Source organism: Choloepus didactylus, chromosome 27, assembly GCF_015220235.1.
Source record: "Choloepus didactylus isolate mChoDid1 chromosome 27, mChoDid1.pri, whole genome shotgun sequence".
In the NCBI taxonomy this organism is placed as follows: Eukaryota; Metazoa; Chordata; class Mammalia; order Pilosa; family Megalonychidae; genus Choloepus; species Choloepus didactylus.
Genome location: NC_051333.1, coordinates 2,735,574 through 2,755,317, shown reverse-complemented (window position 1 = coordinate 2,755,317; position 19,744 = coordinate 2,735,574). Strand labels below are relative to the sequence as shown.

Sequence of the window (19,744 nt, the reverse complement as noted above, 5' to 3'; positions counted from 1 at the left end):
TTGGTAGAAATGATTGTGGCTACTGAGTGAGATTTTAGAGCACACTTCTGACAAGGTTTCATGACTTCTCTTCATCTAAATATGAGAATAGTGTTATTCCTTTCTCAGCAGCTGGATAAGCGACCTCATTCTATGTGGATGGATATTACCTCCTTACTACCTGTGAAAAGAACCCAGCAGGAATCCCGTTGTCCTGGACACCCTCACTGGGCACAGCCTGAGCCAGGGTCTCCCCACCTGGGGTGTTGGCACCTAAGGCTGGATGATTTCTTGGTGGTGGTGGGGGGCGGGCACTGCCGGATGTTCTGCAGCCCCCTGGCCTCTATCCACCAGATGCCAGCAGCACCCCCTCCCGCAGTTGTGGAAACCAAGGATCTCACCAGACATTTCTCAAAGTCCCCTAAGCAGCAAAATCATCCCTAGGGCAGAACCACTGGAAGTCAAGATAATGTTTCCCATTTAACTTTTTAGGACATAACGTTCGATTTGGTGACTTCTTTAAATCAAAATGAGATGGTCTTAGGGAAGCTTGGCAGAGTGTGAGTAAGATGAGAGGAGAGAACTTTCCAATAAAGAACAACGCACGTGGGTCCGTTTCACATCAGAACTGAGCTCGGTGAATAAGCACGTTGGAGTCAGAGGAGAATTCAGGAGCGGTGGGTCCTAAATGACTTTATTTAATAAATTTAATCAGAGACCTGAAAACCGTGGCAGGAGACAGCAAATGGACATTTTCTGCATCCTCAGTGAAGCTATTTCTGCCGAGAAACTACTGCGTGTGCAATTTGTCGCCCGTTGACTCTGCCCTTCAGGAGCTGTGGGTGTAGATTTGATTTTCAATAACCAAGCTGAAGGGTTTATTTTACGATTGTCATGAATCACATTATCGCCTCGGGTTTGCTGAAAAGCGCTGTCAAAAGAAATGTCTAGGACGGAGGGAGTCTGGCAGTGCGCTGGAAAGTCGGACACAGCCCCTCCTCCGCGCGCGCCATCGGGGACGCAGATCCCCGGGGCCTGGAGGCTCCCTCGTCCCCCCCCACCGGGGTCAGCAGCGCGGCCCGAGGAGGAGCAGGAGGGGCCATCGGGGGCAGCACGGGGAGGTGGTTTTGGAGAAGGGGTCGGGGGCTCCGCAGCGCTGAGCGGGGAGAACCAAGCCGAGACCCCGCAGGTCCCCACGCGGAGCGCGAGTGCGAGGCGGCCGGCTCGGCCTGTGGGAGCCTTGCGAGGGGCCCCCAGACTTCCAGAGCCCGCGCCCAGCCGCTGCCTGCCCGCGCGCGCCCCAGCGCCCTCGAGCTGCCCGCGCCCCTGGAGCTCCCTGGCCCCCCGGCACCTCCCGGGGCACCCCCAGCCCCAGCCCCAGCGCCGCGTCTGCTCCGCCTGGATGCTGGTTCCCCACAGTCCCCCCGCGGGTCCCCGCGCCCGGCTCTCCAGGGGCAGCTCCTCACGGTTCCCCACCCGGGTTGGAGTCATTCGCTGCAGAAAGCCCCTTCATAGACGGTTTCTTTGTGAAGGACACTATGAGGTTCCAGCATACAGCAGAGAAGTCTCGGCAGCTGTGGACACGCTGTGAGGACAGGGCAGAGCGAGTGGGAGACTTGCCTGAGAGCTCAGCAGAGGGTGGAGTGTCTCCAGGGGCAGCTGCTGTGAGCATCAGCGACCAGTGTATTGTCCTTTTCGTGAAAAGGAACAGCGGAAGCTTTACCGTGAGACATGTGACAAACTCACCAATCGGGACTGCCAATTATTAGACGATAAAAACAAAGACATCAATTTATAGAAGAAGCTTTTCAGAGTCAGAAATTGATCATGGATACACTGATCATAAAACGGATGGAAAGACAAAATACATACAGTTCAGAGGAAATCAGATCCAAAACACAATAATTGAAGTAAATAAAAATCAAACGCTGGTGGAACAGGATATTAAAGTTACTGTACCAGAATATACCACGGCAAGCAATAGCTCCCGACCCCTTTCTTGACTCAGTGAGCCATAAAGAGTTGCAGGTCAGCGGTGGACGGCTGCCCCATCGACTGCCAACGGCACATCCCGTACAACTTCCAGTGCCACCACTACCAATACTGCAGGATACCGTGGACAGGCTTTGGGTTCCCCTAGGATCAGTTTGAGCTCACCAGTGGGAGGTGCTTGTAATCTTCCTTCTCTTCCAGATACTGACTGTTCAAGATCTATTATTCTGGATGATATCAGGATGGAAGATACTAGCATAGATCATGGCCAGCCAAGACCTCCCTCAAGCAGAACCGTCCAGTCTCCAGATTATCCAGTGCCATCTCCAGGCCGTGCAGGACCTGTTGCTGTGACTAGTGTATATGCTGAGATGTGCACCAGTGCCTCCAGCTCTGGGAGTTGAGGATGCTCGGGCTCTTCTAGGAAACCAACAGGAGCTGATCCTACATGCAAAGTCCCAGTGGTCATGGTAGAGCTGATTGGAATAAAAGAAGTGGACAGGGGACCACCAAAAATTATGATTTTCCTGTTATAGAGAAACAATAAACAGATGAAGACTCTAGACATCAAAATACTGACTATTCAAGGAGTGCACTCTCATCCCTACTCTTAAATAGCAGTCAGGGCTCCTCCTAGGAGTCTGTGCTAACCTAGAGGCTTCCATAGCACAGATCAGTCAGGACTTCACCAGGAAAATTCCTCAAACAGAAAGGCTGAGTGACTGATGCCTCCCGGGAGTCTCTGCTTCATGTTGGAGCAATGAGGAAAGAGGGTGACCCCAACGAGGAGTGGTGTGCAGTTTGTCAGAATGGAGGGGACTCTGATGCTTTGAAAAGTTTCTCAGAGCATCCCATTTTTCTTGTCAGGTGCCCACATTGACAAAATTTCCAAGCAAAGAGTGGATTTGTATTTCTGCTGAGACTTATCTAAACCAGAAGTTGAATACGATTGCCATGTTCCAAACCATAACTCAGAAGAAAACAAAAGTGAACACCCAGTTAAATCAACACCAATAGATAAAAGAAGTGTGAACGGCCCCACCTTTATTTCTCTATGGCCATGAAATGAGCCTGGCTCCTCAAGACACAGTTCCTCTAACTATGCCTGTTTATTAGAAACTAATTAAAAATCCAGTGGGCTTGTCAGCCATCAAAAAAGTCTTATTTGGAGATATTGCAGATTCAGTTACAGATCACTGCAATAAAGTGAAAATCACAGTGAAGTGAATCACATGAATTTTTTTTATATCCTGGTACCTATGTAAGTTATGACCACACTAAGTATTCTATGAAGTGTATAAAACACTATGAAGTATACAAAAACAAATAAACATTATTTATTTCTTAAAAACAATGTATATGCCTTAATTAAAAATACTTTATTGCTAAAAATTGCTGACGCTCATCTGAGCCTTCAGCAAGTTGTAATCTTTTTACTGATGGAGGGTCTTGTCCCCATCTTGATGTGTGCTGACTGATCAGGGTGGTGGTTGCTGAAGTTTGGGGTGCCTGTGGCAATTTCTTGAAAAAAAAGACAAGAAGTCCTGATTTGACTGACACTTCTTTTAACAATAGATTTCTCTGTAGCATGTGATGCTGTTTGATTGCATTTTACCTACAGTAGAACTACTTTCAAAATTGGAGTCAGTCCTCTCTAACCCTGCTGCTGCTTTATCGATGAAGTTGACGTAATATTCTAAATCATTTGTTGTCATTTTGAGAATGTTCACAGCATCTTCACCAGGAGTAGATTCTATCTCAAGAGACCACATTCTTTGCTTATGTGTGATGGTTGTGTTCAGGTGTCAACTTGGCCAGGTGATGGTGTCCAGGTGTCTGGTCAAGCAAGCACTGGCCTAACCATTACTGCAAGGACATTTGTGTCTGGTTAATTAAATCATCAGCCTTCTGGTTTATTAAATCATCAGTCAACTGACTGCAACTGACTGATTACATCAACAAAGGGTATGTCTTCCACAATGAGAGAATTCAATCAGCTGGATTTAATACAATCAGTTAAAGACTTTTAAGGGAGAGAGAGAGAAAGAACCTTCACTTCTTTTTCTGCTAGTCAGCAAAGCGTTTCCTGAGGAGTTCATTGAACACTTTCATCAGAGTTGCCAGTTCATTGCCTGCCCTATGGAATTTGGACTCGTGCATCCCCACAGTTGCGTGAGACACTTTTATAGAATCTTATATTTACAGATATCTCTTGTTGATTCTGTTTCCCTAGAGAACCCTAACACACTTATCCATAAGAATCAATTTCTAATTCAGTTGAGTTTTATCATGAGATTGTAGCAATTCAGTCACGTCTACAGGCTCCACTTCAATTCTAGTTCTCTTGCTTTTTCCACCACTTCTGCAGCAAGTTCCTGCACTGAAGTATTGAGACTCTCGAAGTCATCCATGAGGGTTGGAATCATCTCCCAAACTCCTATTACTGTTGATATTTTGACCTCCTCCCATGAATCATGAATGTTCTTAACAGCCTCTAGAATGGCAAATCCTTTCCAGAAGGTTTTCAGTTTACTTTGCCCAGATCCATCAGAGGAATCACTATCCATGGCAGCTAGACCATAGAGCCTTACAAAATGTTTTCCTTAAATAAGACTTGAAAGTTGAAATTACTCCTTGATCCATGGGCTGCAGAACGGATGTTGTGTTAGCAGCATGAAAACATTATTCTTATTTACAGCTCCATCAGAGCTCTTGGGTGTCCAGGTGAATTGTTAATGAACAGTAATATTCTTAATGGAATCTTTTTCTTCCTGAGCAGTAGGTCTCAACAAATGGGCTGAAAATATTCAGTAAATCATGTTGTAAACTGACAAACCATCATCCAGGCTTTGCTGTTCCATTTATTTATTTATTTATTTATTTTTTTAATCTTCATTTTATTGAGATATATTCACATAGCACGCAGTCATACAAAACAAATCGTACTTTCGATTGTTTACAGTACCATTACATAGTGGTACATTCATCACCCAAATCAATCCCTGGCACCTTCATTAGCACACACACAAAAATAAGAAGAATAATAATTAGAGTGAAAAAGAGCAATTGAAGTAAAAAAGAACACTGGGTACCTTTGTCTGTTTGTTTCCTTCCCCTATTTTTCTACTTATCCATCCATAAACTAGACAAAGTGGAGTGTGGTCCTTATGGCTTTCCCAATCCCATTGTCACCCCTCATAAGCTACATTTTTATACAACTGTCTTCGAGATTCATGGGTTCTGGGTTGTGGTTTGATAGTTTCAGGTATCCACCACCAGCTACACCAATTCTTTAGAACCTAAAAAGGGTTGTCTAAAGTGTGCATAAGAGTGCCCACCAGAGTGACCTCTCGGCTCGTTTTGGAATCTCTCTGCCACTGAAGCTTATTTCATTTCCTTTCACATCCCCCTTTTGGTCAAGAAGATGTTCTCCGTCCCACGATGCCAGGTCTACATTCCTCCCCGGGAGTCGTATTCCACATTGCCAGGGAGATTCACTCCCCTGGGTGTCTGATCCCACGTAGGGGGGAGGCTGTTCCATTTATAGAGCACAGTCAGAGTAGATTTAGCATAATTCTTAAGGATTCTTAATCTCTAGGATTTTCAGAATGGAAAATGAGCACCAGCTTCAACTTAAACTCATGAGCTGCAGTACCCCAAACAAGACAGGTGGCCAATATTTTGAAGCCAGACATTGACTTCCTCTCTTTAGCTGTGAAAGTCCTAGATGGCAACGTCTTCCAAAATAAGGCTGTTTTGTCTACCCCTTGTTAAGGTCCCAGAACGGAACACCCATAAGTTTGGCTTGGGCTAGTGGTATTTTCCATGATCCATTTACAGCTGTCTCTAGCAGAGTAATATCTTCTTCATGGGTTTCTGTGATATGAGAAGAGACCATGAGAGCCCTCACGTTTTGTTTTGTTTTGGGTTTTTCCAGTTTTCTTAGAGAAGTTGGGGGTTTACAGAACAATCATGCATAAAATACAGGATTCCTATATACAACCCATCACCAACACATTGCATTGGTGTTGAGCATTTGTTAAAATTGATAATAGCACATCTTTATAATTCTATTATAAATTACAGGCCATGGTTTTTAACCTGGAGTTCACTGTGTAGTGCATGGATTTAAATTTTTTTTTATTGTTACCATATATACTACCTACATTTCCCCTTTTAATCATATTCAGATATATATTTCAGTGTGCATAATTGTGTTCACACTGTTGTGCTACTGTCATCCATTACCAAAATATTTCCACTAGTCCAAATAAGAACCATGTACGTTTTAAGCCTTAATGTCCCATTCCCTATCCTCTGGTAACCTATATTCTATATTCTGACTCTATGAGTGTGCTTATTCTAATTGTTTCAAATCCATGAGATCCTACAATATTTTCCTTTTGTGTCTGGTTTATTTCACTCAAAATGAATTCATGTTGTTGCAAGTATCAGGACTTCATTCATTTTTATGGCTGAATAACCTTCCATTGTATGAATATACCACATTTTATTTATCCATTCATTTGTTAGTGGACACTTGGGTTGCTTCCATCTTTTGGCAATTCTGAATAACACCGCTATGAACATTGGTGTGCAAATATCTGCTTGAATCCTTACTTTCAAAAAAATATTTTTTTGGTATATACCTTGCAGTGGGATTGCAAGCTCATATGATAGTTCTATACTTAGCTTTTTGAAGAAATGGCCAACTGTCTGATTTCTGTCTCCATGGCATATACATACAATAGAGTATTATTCAGGCCTAAAAAGGAATGAATTTCTGATACATGCTACCACACTGATGATCCTTGAAAACATTGTGTTGAATGAAATATGCCAGACACAAATGGACAAATACTGTATGAATACACTTACATGAAAAAATCTAGAATATGTTCTAGTGGTTTAAAACAAAAATTCTGGGCAGGAATTTAAATTTTTTTTATTGTGGTAACATATAGACCACACAAAATTTCCCATTTAGCCACTTTCAGGTATACAGTTCAGTAGTGTTCATAATGCACTGGGTTTTCTAAGCTGATAGAGTTCCACTTGGACCACGGCTCACCAGAATTGCCTACTGTACATTCTGTGGAACCCTATTAAATAGATAAAAACCCAAGTCCCTCCTGAAAGCTCATCCTAAACAAAACTAGGAATGTTGGCAGTATTTGGTGCCCTCTTCTGAGATGTCTAAATGCCCAGTTGGCCAGCTCATTCATGGTACAAGATGCTTCTACTCAAACAGCATCTTCTGGGAAATCTACCAACCGTCCTTACCCCTCCCCTTCAGAACGATCGCCCCTGTCCTCTATGCGCCTCTGTAGCTGGCTGAAATGTGCTTTGAGCTGATGATGTGTGTTCCCACCTGAATGTAGCCTACATGAGAGAAAAACTTTCATTCTGTCTGAGGCTGCATCTCCTGGGCCTGCATCCAGCCACGCACAAGGACCTTTCATGAACGGCCATTGAATGAGCACATTTCTGAGCTTGAGAAGCACCTGGTGAAAGAAGTGGGCTCAACGGATAGGAGGGGAGATAGAGCCAATCATTTGACATCAACATGTGTTTACATTCCTGGGGGCAGTTTAGAGGGTTAAAAACATTTTTTAAGTAGTAATTTCAAACTTCCAGGACATGGAAAAAATAATACAAATTCCATACTGAGAACTCCAACATATCCCCATTCCCTAGGTACCCAGTCCACCAATTTTAGCATTTTTGCACATGTATTGTTTTTCTTTCGTTCCATCCTTCCTTCATTTGTTCCTTCTTTCCTCCCTCCTTCCCTCCCTCTTTTCCTTCCATCCTTCCTTCCTTCTCTACCTAGCAATCTATTTTCTGAACATTTGAATGTAGCTGTATACATCATGCTTCTTGGTACAACCATGTATGTTTCCTAAGAACAAGAATATTCATACACAATCAACCTAAATGCAGCTGTCAAACTCAAGAAATTTAACATTTATAAAAAGATTATAGTTTACATTCCAATTTTTTACATGTCACAGTAATGTCCATTTGAGCCTTTTCTCTTCCTTTATTAGATTCCATTCAGGATCAGGTATTGCATTCAATTGTCATTGTCTCTTTAGTTGCTCTTTTTTTTTTAAGTTGTGGAAACTTATATCCAACATAAACTTTCTCATCTCAACCACTCACAAGTACACCATTCATTGTGATTAATGACATTCACAATGTTCTAGTACTCTCACCATCTTCCAATATTAAAACCTTTCTATCTCCAAAGTCAGAAACCATACACCCATTATGCATTTTCCTGCCTGATTGCACTGGCTGAAATCACGGGTACAATGTTGAATAAGAGAGATATCCTTGTTTTGTTCCACACTTAGGGAAAAATCATCCAGGCTATCATGATTTAGTATGATTGGTGTAGAGTCTTTTTAGATACCCTTTGTCAAGTTGAACTTGTCACTCTAATTTATCTTTTGAAAAAGTTAATAATGGAAAGAATTACCCGTGCCTTGTTCCTCCATGAATTTAAATGGTACCGTAGGAGGAAATGATGAGTGTGGAGGTCAGATGGTACTAGGAGTAGAGCCTAAATTGGAAACTAAACCATTCCATCTTTATACAACCACAAGTACAGGCTTAGACATGCACAGATATAAAAAAACACTTTAGATGAGCTTTGCTGTGAGGTGGAAAATCTGTCTTCTCAATTCTGGATATTGTACAGGCATTGATCCATTTCTCAACTTGAAACACACACATTTTTTTAGTTTACATCAGGCTTTGTTTCCTTATCATTTAGAAAATTATGTAATCTGTTGGTTCACACCCAAATGTTTACATAGTTTAAAACCATAACACAGTTGATCTTATAGAAAATAAAAAGGAACACATTTGGAAATAGATCTGAAATTCAGCGTATGTTTATATGATATATAAATATAAAACTCCAAGAAGAAAACCATACAGAAACTAAACATTTGAAATGTAATTTCCCCGAATTCATTTACTTATGTTCACAATTCATAAAATATTCCATATCTGCTGTAAATTTATACCATGTGTACCCAACAGAAAATGTTTTAGCTCTGAATACAAAGTAATTTTCCATGTATGTTTTTTGTGGTCAAAAGTTCATTTGTCTTTCCCAGGATAAAGTGGAGGCATAGCAGTGCTTAGACTTGTCACAGGACACGCAAGACGCCTTGCTCGTCATTACTTGGGATTGAAGGAGCGAAAAATGCACGCAGTGGCTCCATAGCAGAAATCTTGGTGAATGTAAAGATATGGGATCCATCACTGACATCACAAAAGGAAATGTTGCCAATATCCATATCCAGGAAAATCCCTACTCGGTGTAACCGGAGGTTCACACCTAGGGTTGTCACGGGAGTCGTGCTGGCTGAGTAGGACTCTCCGTTTCTCAAACCGACAGTCCAGAATCCAAGTTCTGAAGACAGATGGATTTTCCCTTTTCGATTAACAGATTCTGTGCAAACACCCAGGTCCCACTCTTTGCTTGCGCCAACATCCACCTCCCAGTAATGGCGGCCAGAGGTGAACTGATGGGAGCCCAAGACACAGATTGAAGACTTGAATCTCCCAGCACGTCTTCTCCGATTCTGATTGAAATTCCCACATCGGACAGTCCTCAGGTCATCAGAAATGATGAGGTAGTTGTTTGCCGTGTCAACATCCAAGGTCATATCCACTGTGGAAAAAATATAAGGAGCTCAGCAAATACATAGACTCCCCCCTCTTTACTTCTACTGCCACAGCCCAAATGTCCACTTCAATTTCACTTCTTTATGTCTATATCACTAAGTCAAAATTTTCCTTGGGAAACTTCCCTGTCCTCCTTAATCAAATTTTATATCCAGAATGGAGGGATATAATTGTAACCAGTCCTCTTAGTCATGGTAGGTATTGTTTATACATTATTTGTTTCAATATTTTTCTTACCTTAATGTGTGAGATACATGAAAGTAGAGACTATGATGCTTGTCTGTTCTAAAATTTTATACAAATTTTCACACATCCTATGAAAATATAGGTATCTAATAGGTATTTGGAATAATGGAAAAAAATTTGAATTATTGTAGAATAATGTTCAAATATTAAAAATTGTTTTTCTTTGCAATTAGGCTCCCCTGTTGAATCTTGTTGACTATGTGATTGCATTCCAGGCTTTTGTTTTCCCAGAGTTATAACAGAAATGAAGAGGTAATGCGAGGAGTCCTGAGACAAGAAAGGTCATTTCTGTGGGAGTGAAGACAGAGGAAGGGATTCCCTGGGTGTGAGGAGAGTTTGCTTTGGGTCTATGTAGCAACTTACACCCAGAACCTGCAGGGTGCAGTGCTCAGAGGGGCTGGTAATCTTGGAAAGGAGTGGCTCTGTGGATTTCCAGGATCTAAACCAGCTCAAATTCATAGGATCTGGGTGCAGAACTGCTTGTACTGATGCAACAGTGTGGACAGAGCCAATATGAGAATCAGAAGTGAGCCTTTTGGACCATGACCAATTATTTCATGTGGCTCCCTCATGACTTGGCTTGGTGGAGGGCACTGGGACATTTCTGGCACCTGCAGAGGTGTTCTCAAGGATGTAGTATAACTGGGTTATTTCTGCCCATTACAAATGCAGGTTTGCATGGACCCAAAAGCACAGTAACTCAGAAAACACAAGTAATTCATTTTCCCAATTGATTCTGTGGGCTGGGATATCTACCAAAATATACTCATCCTGTGGACACCCAAGACACTGTTATTATATGACACAGTTTAACAGATATTGTTCATAGAGAGAGAGAATCAGCAAGTACCTGGCACATTCAGAGGAGCCTGGTTTCGGGAATGTGGTAGGTCTGGCCTGGGACCCTGACGTTAGAACCAATACACATGCAGCTGAGCTGTGATTATTCCGTGTAACTGCATAACTTCCTCCAGGTTCTACCACAACTCACAATCGTGACATCCAATTCAGGATTATTTTCTCAAGCTCCTGATCAGTGTAGGAAGGATGAGCTGCCGTCTATTGTCTGCAACTGAACCTAGGTCTACAGAACCAACAGCCACGCAGAACTTTTCCAGGTGGTGCTAGGAAGCCTGAGCTCAGGGATAGATGCGTTCATCACAGCGGTTACCCTCGCTCACTGTGGATTAGGGTCACCTGGGTGATTTGAACATTGCAGACTCCTGGGACGTGGAGCCAAGGAGGGGGGCAGGTAAGTGTGCTCTGGGAACCAGTAGCCTCAGCAACACCTCAGCTCGGGCAGAAATCCGGATTCTCAGGGCAGACAAGCACCACATAAACAGTATCCACATATTAAGAAGGGTCCCAGGTGATTTAATGCATTTTCAAATTGAGAAACCAGGAAAAGACTTTTTGCTGCCCAATAAAAGCATGATGTGAACCACATGTGAAAGTTTAACATTTCTTTAGGGATGTTAAAAAATCAGAAGGCATATGAAAATTATTTTAAAGCATAATTTACTTAACCAAATATATAGAAAAAGATTATAATTTCTGTATCTCACATTAGCTGCATTTAAAATACTCAGTAGCCAGCAGTGATAACCATATTGGACAGCACAGGTCTAGGCATGAAATAAATATTATATTTATTTCTATATCTCCAGGTGGATCTAATGTATTCTCAGAGGTAAGAACAACTGTTGATTGCAGGAAATAAAAATTTGAGGTGCCAGAATTCAGCTCATGCCCGTATTCAATAGAGATCATCTTGAACATTTGCTCATTCAAGGGCCCTTTATGGGTTGGGGAAAAGTTGTGCAGAGGCCTTACCTTGGAACTTCAGCATCCTCGGGTTCATCTGCAGAGCAGCTCTCAGGTGGGGGTCCAGGTCTTTGACCCTGGAAACCAGCCCCCCCAACCGCCGATTGGGCCTGAGGTGGTTCCTCCGAGAGACTACGGAGCAGAAGGGGCACAGCAAGCTCTCCCCGCGGGGCCCCCTGTGCAGGGAGGTGATGCAGCGGAAGCAGCAGACAAATCCACACTTCAGATACATTGGTTTTTCGAGATAGTCCAGACACACGAGACATCTACTTGCTTCTTTAAAGTATTCAGCCATGGCCACTATCTGGGGAGGAAAACAAGCATGATAATGGAGTTTCCAAGAGTTAAATGATAATTTGCCTAATATACCTTGGACATCATTCTTCCTACATGCCTAGAGAAATTTTTTACCTTCTCTGCGCAATCCCTAGTACTAGGTAATGAAGATAATATATAAATACAAATAGAAAGAGTCATGGTCCTGAACTTCTGAAATTTGAAACGCTGGTTCAAATTCACTCCATAAATTTAGGTGGCGAAGAAAAAGTTTTTAAAAAATTGAAACTAAAATAAAAAATAAATAAAAGAAAGTAAAATTAGAAAATAAAAGTTTAGGTGTTGAGAAGTCTCTACCTGGGCTGTCCAATAGGGTAGTCAAGAGACACTGTGGCTATTGAGCACCCAAATGGGGCAATTCTGAACTGAGATGTGGTGTGAGTACAAAATGCACACCAATTTTAAAGACATAGTGAGAAAGAGAATGTGAACTATTTCATTAAGTACTTTAAAATTTGATTACATGTTGAAATACTAATATTTTGCTGATTAAAACTAATTTGCCCTATTTCTTTTTATTTTCTTTAATGTGGATACTAGAATAAATATAATTATATAAGTGAGTCTTATGATGTTTCTCTTGGACATTGCTTGTCTAGATGCAGAGATCTTCCAACTCCCCCTGATAATCCAACCGAGTATGGGAAAAGCCTCTGGAGCAGCTGTGAGGTTGAACAAGTCAATGGAGAACCTCAGTTCACCATCTGGTAGAGTTGGCCAAGCTATGCTTTGATTAATGATGAAAGATCCTGTGGTTTCTTCAGCCTGGATCTTGAAAATCCAGGTTCTCTGACTGCTCGTAGAACAGAGATCTCAAGAGTCCCTAAATGGACATATTGTGTGACATTGAATTGGCCCCAGAAAGTATTTGCAGCATTAATATTTTTCTCAAGTATTTGGACCTTGCTCGATCATATCTTCCATTTGTAGAAATCTGATAACTAAAGAAATATATGTGATAAGAGTGGACTCACCTCTCCTCCACGAGAGTCTCCTCTGGCCTCTAGCTGGTTCCACTGACAGCTCAGTTCTGGAGTGAGAGCCACAGATCAGGGGCTTTTATACATAGGCCCCTCCTCCCTCCTCATCACATCCTGCCACTCCCTCCTCTTTAATTCAATCAGATTTTGATTTAATTTGGCAGAAATGAATGTTCTACTAATGACTTAGAAAGGTTAGGACAAACAAAGAACATTGTATCCTGAGAATGTTTTTTTCTTAATATGGACAAAATATCATATTGTCATTATGGATGACATCTAACTTTTATTTCCGTTGATGAGAACATTTGGAATTATTACAGAAAAATTTTAAACAACATATTAGACATCATCATTACTTCTTATTTAAAAAATAATTCTTATTTTTAAAAATGTGTCAACAAAACATAATTGTTGCCATTTTACCCATTTTTAAGTGTGCATTTCTGTGAAATTAATTACCTTTACAATGTTGTACTATTACCACCATCCATTCCCAAAACTTTTCTCTCCCCCAACAGAAACTCTGTATCCATTAATCAATAACTCCCCACTCCTGACCCTCCATAGCTCCTGCTACCCTGCAGTCTTCTTTTTGCCTCTAGTAATTTGCTTATTTCAGGTATTTTATGTAAGTGGAATCTTACCACATTTGTCTTTATGTGTTTGGGTAATTTCACTCAGCATAATGTCTTCAAGGTTCATCCATGCTGTAACCCATCAGAATATCATTCTTTTTATTGCTGAACAACATTCCATCGTATGGATATACTGGATTCTATTTATCCATTCATCTGCTGATGGCGACTTGAGATGTTTCTACCTTTTGGCTCTTGTGAATAATGCTACTGTAACAATTGGCATAAGAGTATCTGTTTGAGTCCTTGTTTTCAATTCCTTTGCATATATACCAAGAAGTGCAATTGCTGTGTCATATGGTACTTCTATGTTTAACTTTTTGAGGAACTACTAAATTGTTTTCCACATTCCCACAAATAATGCCTTAAGTTTCCAATTTCTCTGCATCCTCATCAACACTTATTTTCCATTTTTTGCTGTATTTAATAACAGCCATCATAATGCATTGAAGTGGTATCTCATTGTGGTTTTGATTTGCGTATCTTTGATGACTAATGGTGTATAATTTTTTCATGTGCTTATTGGCTATTTGGATATCATCTTTGGATTAATATTCAAGTCCTTGCCCATTTTACAGTAGGGTTATTTGTCTTTGATTGTTGAGTAGTAGCAGTTCTTCCTATAATCTGGATATTTAACCCTTATCAGATACATGATGTGTTAACTATTTTCTCCCACTATATAGAAAGAATTTTCACTTTCTTGATAATGTTCTTTAATGGATAGAATTTTAAAATTTTGATGAAGTTGGATTTATCTATTTTTTCTTTTGTCGCTCTTGCTTTTGGTGTCATATCTAACAATCTGTTAAATCCAAGGTCATGAAAATTTGACCTTCTGTTATCTTCTAAGAATTGTATGGTTTTAGCTCTTATGTTTAGGTCACTGATACATTTTGGATTAATTTTTGTGTATATTATGATGTAGGCATCCAACTTCATTCTTTTCTGTGTTGGTGGCAAGTTTTCCTTTCACCATTTGTTGAAGTGACTACTCTTTACTCATTGAATAGACTTTTCACTCTTGTGGACAATCAAACTGGCGATAGATATGTGGGTGCTTTTTTTTTGGAGTCTCAATTTTATTCCATTGGTCTACATATCTATCCTTTTGATGGTAGTGCATTATTTTGATATTCTCTATTTGTAGTAAATTTTGACATCAGGAAGATTGTGTCCTCCAAATTTGTTCTTCTTTTTCATGATTGCTCTGGCTGTTTGGGGCCCCTTGTGATGCCACAGAACTTTGGTGACAGCTTTCCCACTTCTGCAAAAAAAGACTGCAGGATTTTTTTTTATGCAGTTTAATGAGATATACTTATTAACCATATAATACATCCATGCAGGTTTGAAGCTGTTATGTGCCCCAGAAAAGACCATGTTCCTTGATGCAGTCTTGTGGGGGCAGGCTTATTATGGGTGTGACCTTTTGATTAGGTTGTTTCCAAGGAGATGTGACCCACCCAGCTGTGAGTGAGACCTTTTGATTAGATTATTTCCATGGAGGTGTGGCCCCAGCCATTCAGGGTGTGTCTTGATTAGATTACTGGAATCCTTAGAAGCTGAGAGAGACATTTTGGACAGAAGCTAAGATATGTCATCCAGATATGGCCCTGGGAGAAGCTAAGACAGATACAGACCCAGATGCTTGGAGATGCAAAATGAAAGACATTTGGAGATGCTTAGCTAAGAGATAAGGCCCAGAGTTTGCCCCCATGAAGCTAAGAGAAGACTCCCACAGGCTTAGAGAGAAATGCCTCAGGAAGACTAAGCAGAGAGCTTAGAGAAGCTAAGAGAGACAGAAACCCAGAGACAATTTGGAGAACGCCATTTTGAAACCAGAACCCAGGAGCAAAGGACCAGCAGATGCCAGCCATGTGCTTTCCCAGCTAAAAGAGGTGTTCTGGATGCCATCAGCCTTTCTTCAGTGAGGGTTTCCTCTTGCTGATGCCTTAATCTGGACACTTATGGCCTTAGAACTGTAAATTATCATTTTCTTGATAATGTCCTTTAATGGATAGAATTTTAAAATTTTGATGATGTTGGATTTATCTATTTTTTCTTTTGTTGCTCTTGCTTTTGGTGTCATATCTAACAATCTGCAAAATCCAAGGTCATGAAAATTTGTAACCTAATAGAACCCTATCATAAAAGCCCATCCATTTCTGGTATTTTGCATACCAGGGGCTTTCTCAAACCGGAGCAAGTAGTATTCACATCTTAGCAATATTAATTATTCCCAACCATGAACAAGGGATGTCTTGTCATTTATTTAGGTCACTTTTAATTTCTTTAATTTCTTTCAGCAGCATTTTGTAGTCTTCAGTGTTCAAGACTTTCACCTTTTGAGTGAAATTAATTCCAAGTACAATGTCTTGTATCTTGTATCTTACATTGTATCTGTTGAGATTCTGTGGCAAACAAAATTGTATTCTTAATTTTCTTTTAGGATTGCTCATTGGTGGTGTGTAGAATGGATTTTTGCATGTTGATTTTGTACCCTGCTGCTTTCCTAAATTGGTTTATTAGTTCTGGTATCATTTTTATGAATTCTTTGAGGTTTTCAGGATATAGGATTACGTCATCTGTGATAAGACATAGTCTTATTTCTTTCTTTGCAATTTGGATGCCTCATTTCTCTTTTCCTTCCCTCCTTCCTTCCTTCCTTTCTTTCTTCCTTCCTTCCCCCCTTCTTTCCTTCCTTTCTTCCTTCCTCCATTTCTTTCTCTTTTTTTCTTGTGCTGTCTTTTTCTGGCTTTGGTGTCAGAGCAATGCTGTCCTCATAAACTGAGTGAGGTAGTAATCCCTCCTCTTCAATTTTTTGGAAGAATCTGTGAAAGACAGGTGTTAATTCTTCTTTAACTATTTGGTAAAATTCACCAAGAATTTGCCTACTTTGATACCTTGTGTGAAGTCTCTAAGGTCCTGTTTTTGTATTCAGTTATAGAATCAAAAGGAGCTGCTGTTTTAAAATCTTACTAGTTCCTTTACCTCAAATGTTATTTTAAAAAATCGTGCAGATTTTCTTTGTTAAAACAAATATATTTGGTTTTAGATGATTCATAAGTGATCAGGGTTGTAGGAGTGAGAATGAAAAACTGGGAATTATGGGAGAAGGGTGAGCATGTGGGATATATTACTTTTAGATGGTTAAATTAAATAGTGCTTTATTACTGATTTTTCCTGGATAATCTTATATTTCAAATGCAAAACAAAGGCTTATCTCAAGAACTGATTAAGGCAACTGAAAATCAAACAACTCCAACTAAAATTGTGACCGATTAATTTCGACCTACCACACTGTCCACCCTTCTATAAATATAGTCTTCAATTCTTATCCTAATATTTTATTAGGTTTAAATTATTTTATAACTCATTTTACAATATTTCATACTTTTGGATACTTATTCTCATGTTTGTAGTTTCATTGACCTGTGCTCATGGAGGATTTATCCCTAGTTTTCCATGTTCTAAGCATTTGCAAATCTCACAAAGCCTTGCTTGTAGCCACTGTTTATCAATGTGGCTTTGACCTGTGGGAGGAGGTTTATTTAATATACAGAATTAAATCTGGATATTCTGCTTAATTATATATATATATTTGATACAACTCATGCTTGATCTGTAATCAATTCAATCATGTATAATAAAAACTCCATTTTAATTTAACTGTGATAACTTTCAAAAATCCCAAACTTTCAGTGTTACTAATATTCAGCCTCTGTCTTTTGATTGGTGAATGTGCCGGTTTGGATGTATTATGTCCCCCAAAACGCCATGCTCTTTAATGCGGTCTTGTAGGAATAGAGGTATTGGTCTTCATTAGGTTGGAATATTTGGATTACGTTTTTTTCCATTAAATTGTGACCCCCCCAACTATACATGATAACTCTGATTGGATTATTTCCATGGAGGTGTGGCCCCGCTCATTCCTCATGCATCTTGATTAAATCACTGGAGCCCTTTAAGAGCTCAGACAGAAGGACTTTGGTGCTGCAGCTTACAGAGACATTTTGAAGAAGGCCATTGAAAGCTGACGCTGACATTTTGGAGAATGCCATTTTGAAATGCAATCTGGGAGCATGCAGATGCCAGCCATGTGCCTTCCCAGCTAGCAGAGGTTTTCTGGATGCCCATGGCCTTCCTTCGGTGAAGACATACTTGTGTTGATGCCTTCATTTGGACATTTTCATGGCCTACCGACTGTGAATTTGTAACCAAATAAACCCCCTTTATAAAAGCCAATCCATTTCTGGTATTTTGCATTATGGCAGCATTAGCAAACCAAACAGTGAGTTTAATTCATTTACATCTAAGTTGATTACTGATATGGAAGAACTTATTTCTGCCATTTTGCCATTTTTTTTCTATAATTCTATCTTTTATGGTCTTCATTACCTCCAATACTGCCTTTTGATTTTTGATTGATATTTTTTCTAGTGTATGTTTTTAAATCCTTCTTCACTTTCTTTTCGGTATACCTTTTAGTTATTTTCTTAGTGGTTACCATGATGATTACTATTAACATCCTAAGTTTATAATAATGTAGTTTGAATTGAAAACCTATCTTGCAAACAGTATATAGAGGAACCTATTTTTCATCCATTCTGCCAATCTATGTTTTTTTTTTTTTTTTTTACTTTTTCTTTTCCAGTTTGGATGCCTTTTATTTCTTTGTCTTGCCGGATTGCCCTGGCTAGCACTTCCAGCACAATGTTGAATAACAGTGGTGACAGCGGGCATCCTTGTCTTGTTCCTGATCTTAGAGGGAAGGCTTTCAGTCTCTCACCATTGAGTACTATGCTGGCTGTGGGTTTTTCATATATGCTCTTTATCATGTTGAGGAAGTTTCCTTCAATTCCTACCTTTTGAAGTGTTTTTATCAAAAAGGGATGTTGGATTTTGTCAAATGCTTTTTCAGCATCTATTGAGATGATCAATTGATTTTTCCCTTTTGACTTGTTAATGTGTTGTAATACATTGATTGATTTTCTTATGTTGAACCATCCTTGCATGCCTGGAATAAAGCCTACTTGGTCATGGTGTATGATTTTTTAATGTGTCTTTGGATTCGATTTGCAAGTATTTTGTTGAGGATTTTTGCATCTATATTCATTAGGGAGATTGGCCGGTAGTTTTCCTTTTTTGTAGCATCTTTGCCTGGTTTTGGTATTAGATTGATGTTAGCTTCATAAAATGAGTTAGGTAGTGTTCCATTTTCTTGAATGTTTTGAAAGAGTTTGAGTAAGATTGGTGTCAGTTCTTTCTGGAAAGTTTGGTAGAATTCCCCTGTGAAGCCATCTGGCCCTGGGCATTTATTTGTGGGAAGATTTTTGATGACTGATTGGATCTCTTTGCTTGTGATGGGTTGGTTGAGGTCTTCTATTTCTTCTCTGGTCAGTCTAGGTTGTTCATATGTTTCCAGGAAATTGTCCATTTCCTCTACATTATCCAGTTTGTTGCCATACAGTTGTTCATAGTATCCTCTTATAATTTTTTAAATTTCTTCAGGATCTGCAGTTATGTCACCTTTTTCATTCATTATTTTGTTGATATGGGTCTTCTCTCTTTTTGATTTTGTCAGTCTAGCTAGGGGCTTGTCAATCTTGTTGATCTTCTCAAAGAACCAACTTTTGGTGATATTTATCCTCTCTATTGTTTTTTTGTTCTCTATGTCATTTATTTCTGCTTTAATCCTTGTTATTTCTTTTCTTGTACTTGGTTTAGGATTGGTTTGCTGTTCATTTTCTAGCTTCTTCAGTTGATCCATTAGTTCTTTGATTTTGGCTCTTTCTTCCTTTTTAATATATGCGTTTAGTGCTATAAATTTCCCCCTTAGCACTGCTTTTGCTGCATCCCATAGGTTTTGGTATGTTGTGTTCTCATTTTCATTCGTCTCTATATATTTAGCAATTTCTCTTGCTATTTCTTCTTTAACCCACTGATTGTTTAGGAGTGTGTTGTTTAACCTCCAGGTATTTGTGAATTTTCTAAGTCTCTGATGGTTATTGACTTCTAATTGTATTCCATTGTGGTCAGAGAATG

The 19,744-nt window shown here is 39.9% G+C and overlaps 1 protein-coding gene and 1 pseudogene across 1 annotated transcript; one reads left to right on the top strand and one right to left on the bottom strand.

Moving 5' to 3' along the window:
- Positions 1-1,517: 1,517 nt before the first annotated feature.
- Positions 1,518-3,087, top strand: LOC119521841 (annotated as a pseudogene).
- A 5,956-nt stretch (positions 3,088-9,043) lies between these two features.
- On the bottom strand, positions 9,044-12,040 carry LOC119520926 (ret finger protein-like 3). The gene is made up of 2 exons (XM_037818784.1): positions 11,755-12,040; positions 9,044-9,661 (listed from the first exon to the last, which is right to left on the bottom strand). The coding sequence occupies exons 1-2, from the start codon at positions 12,038-12,040 to the stop codon at positions 9,135-9,137; spliced, it is 813 nt and encodes a 270-aa protein (XP_037674712.1). The 3' UTR covers positions 9,044-9,134.
- Positions 12,041-19,744: the final 7,704 nt, after the last annotated feature.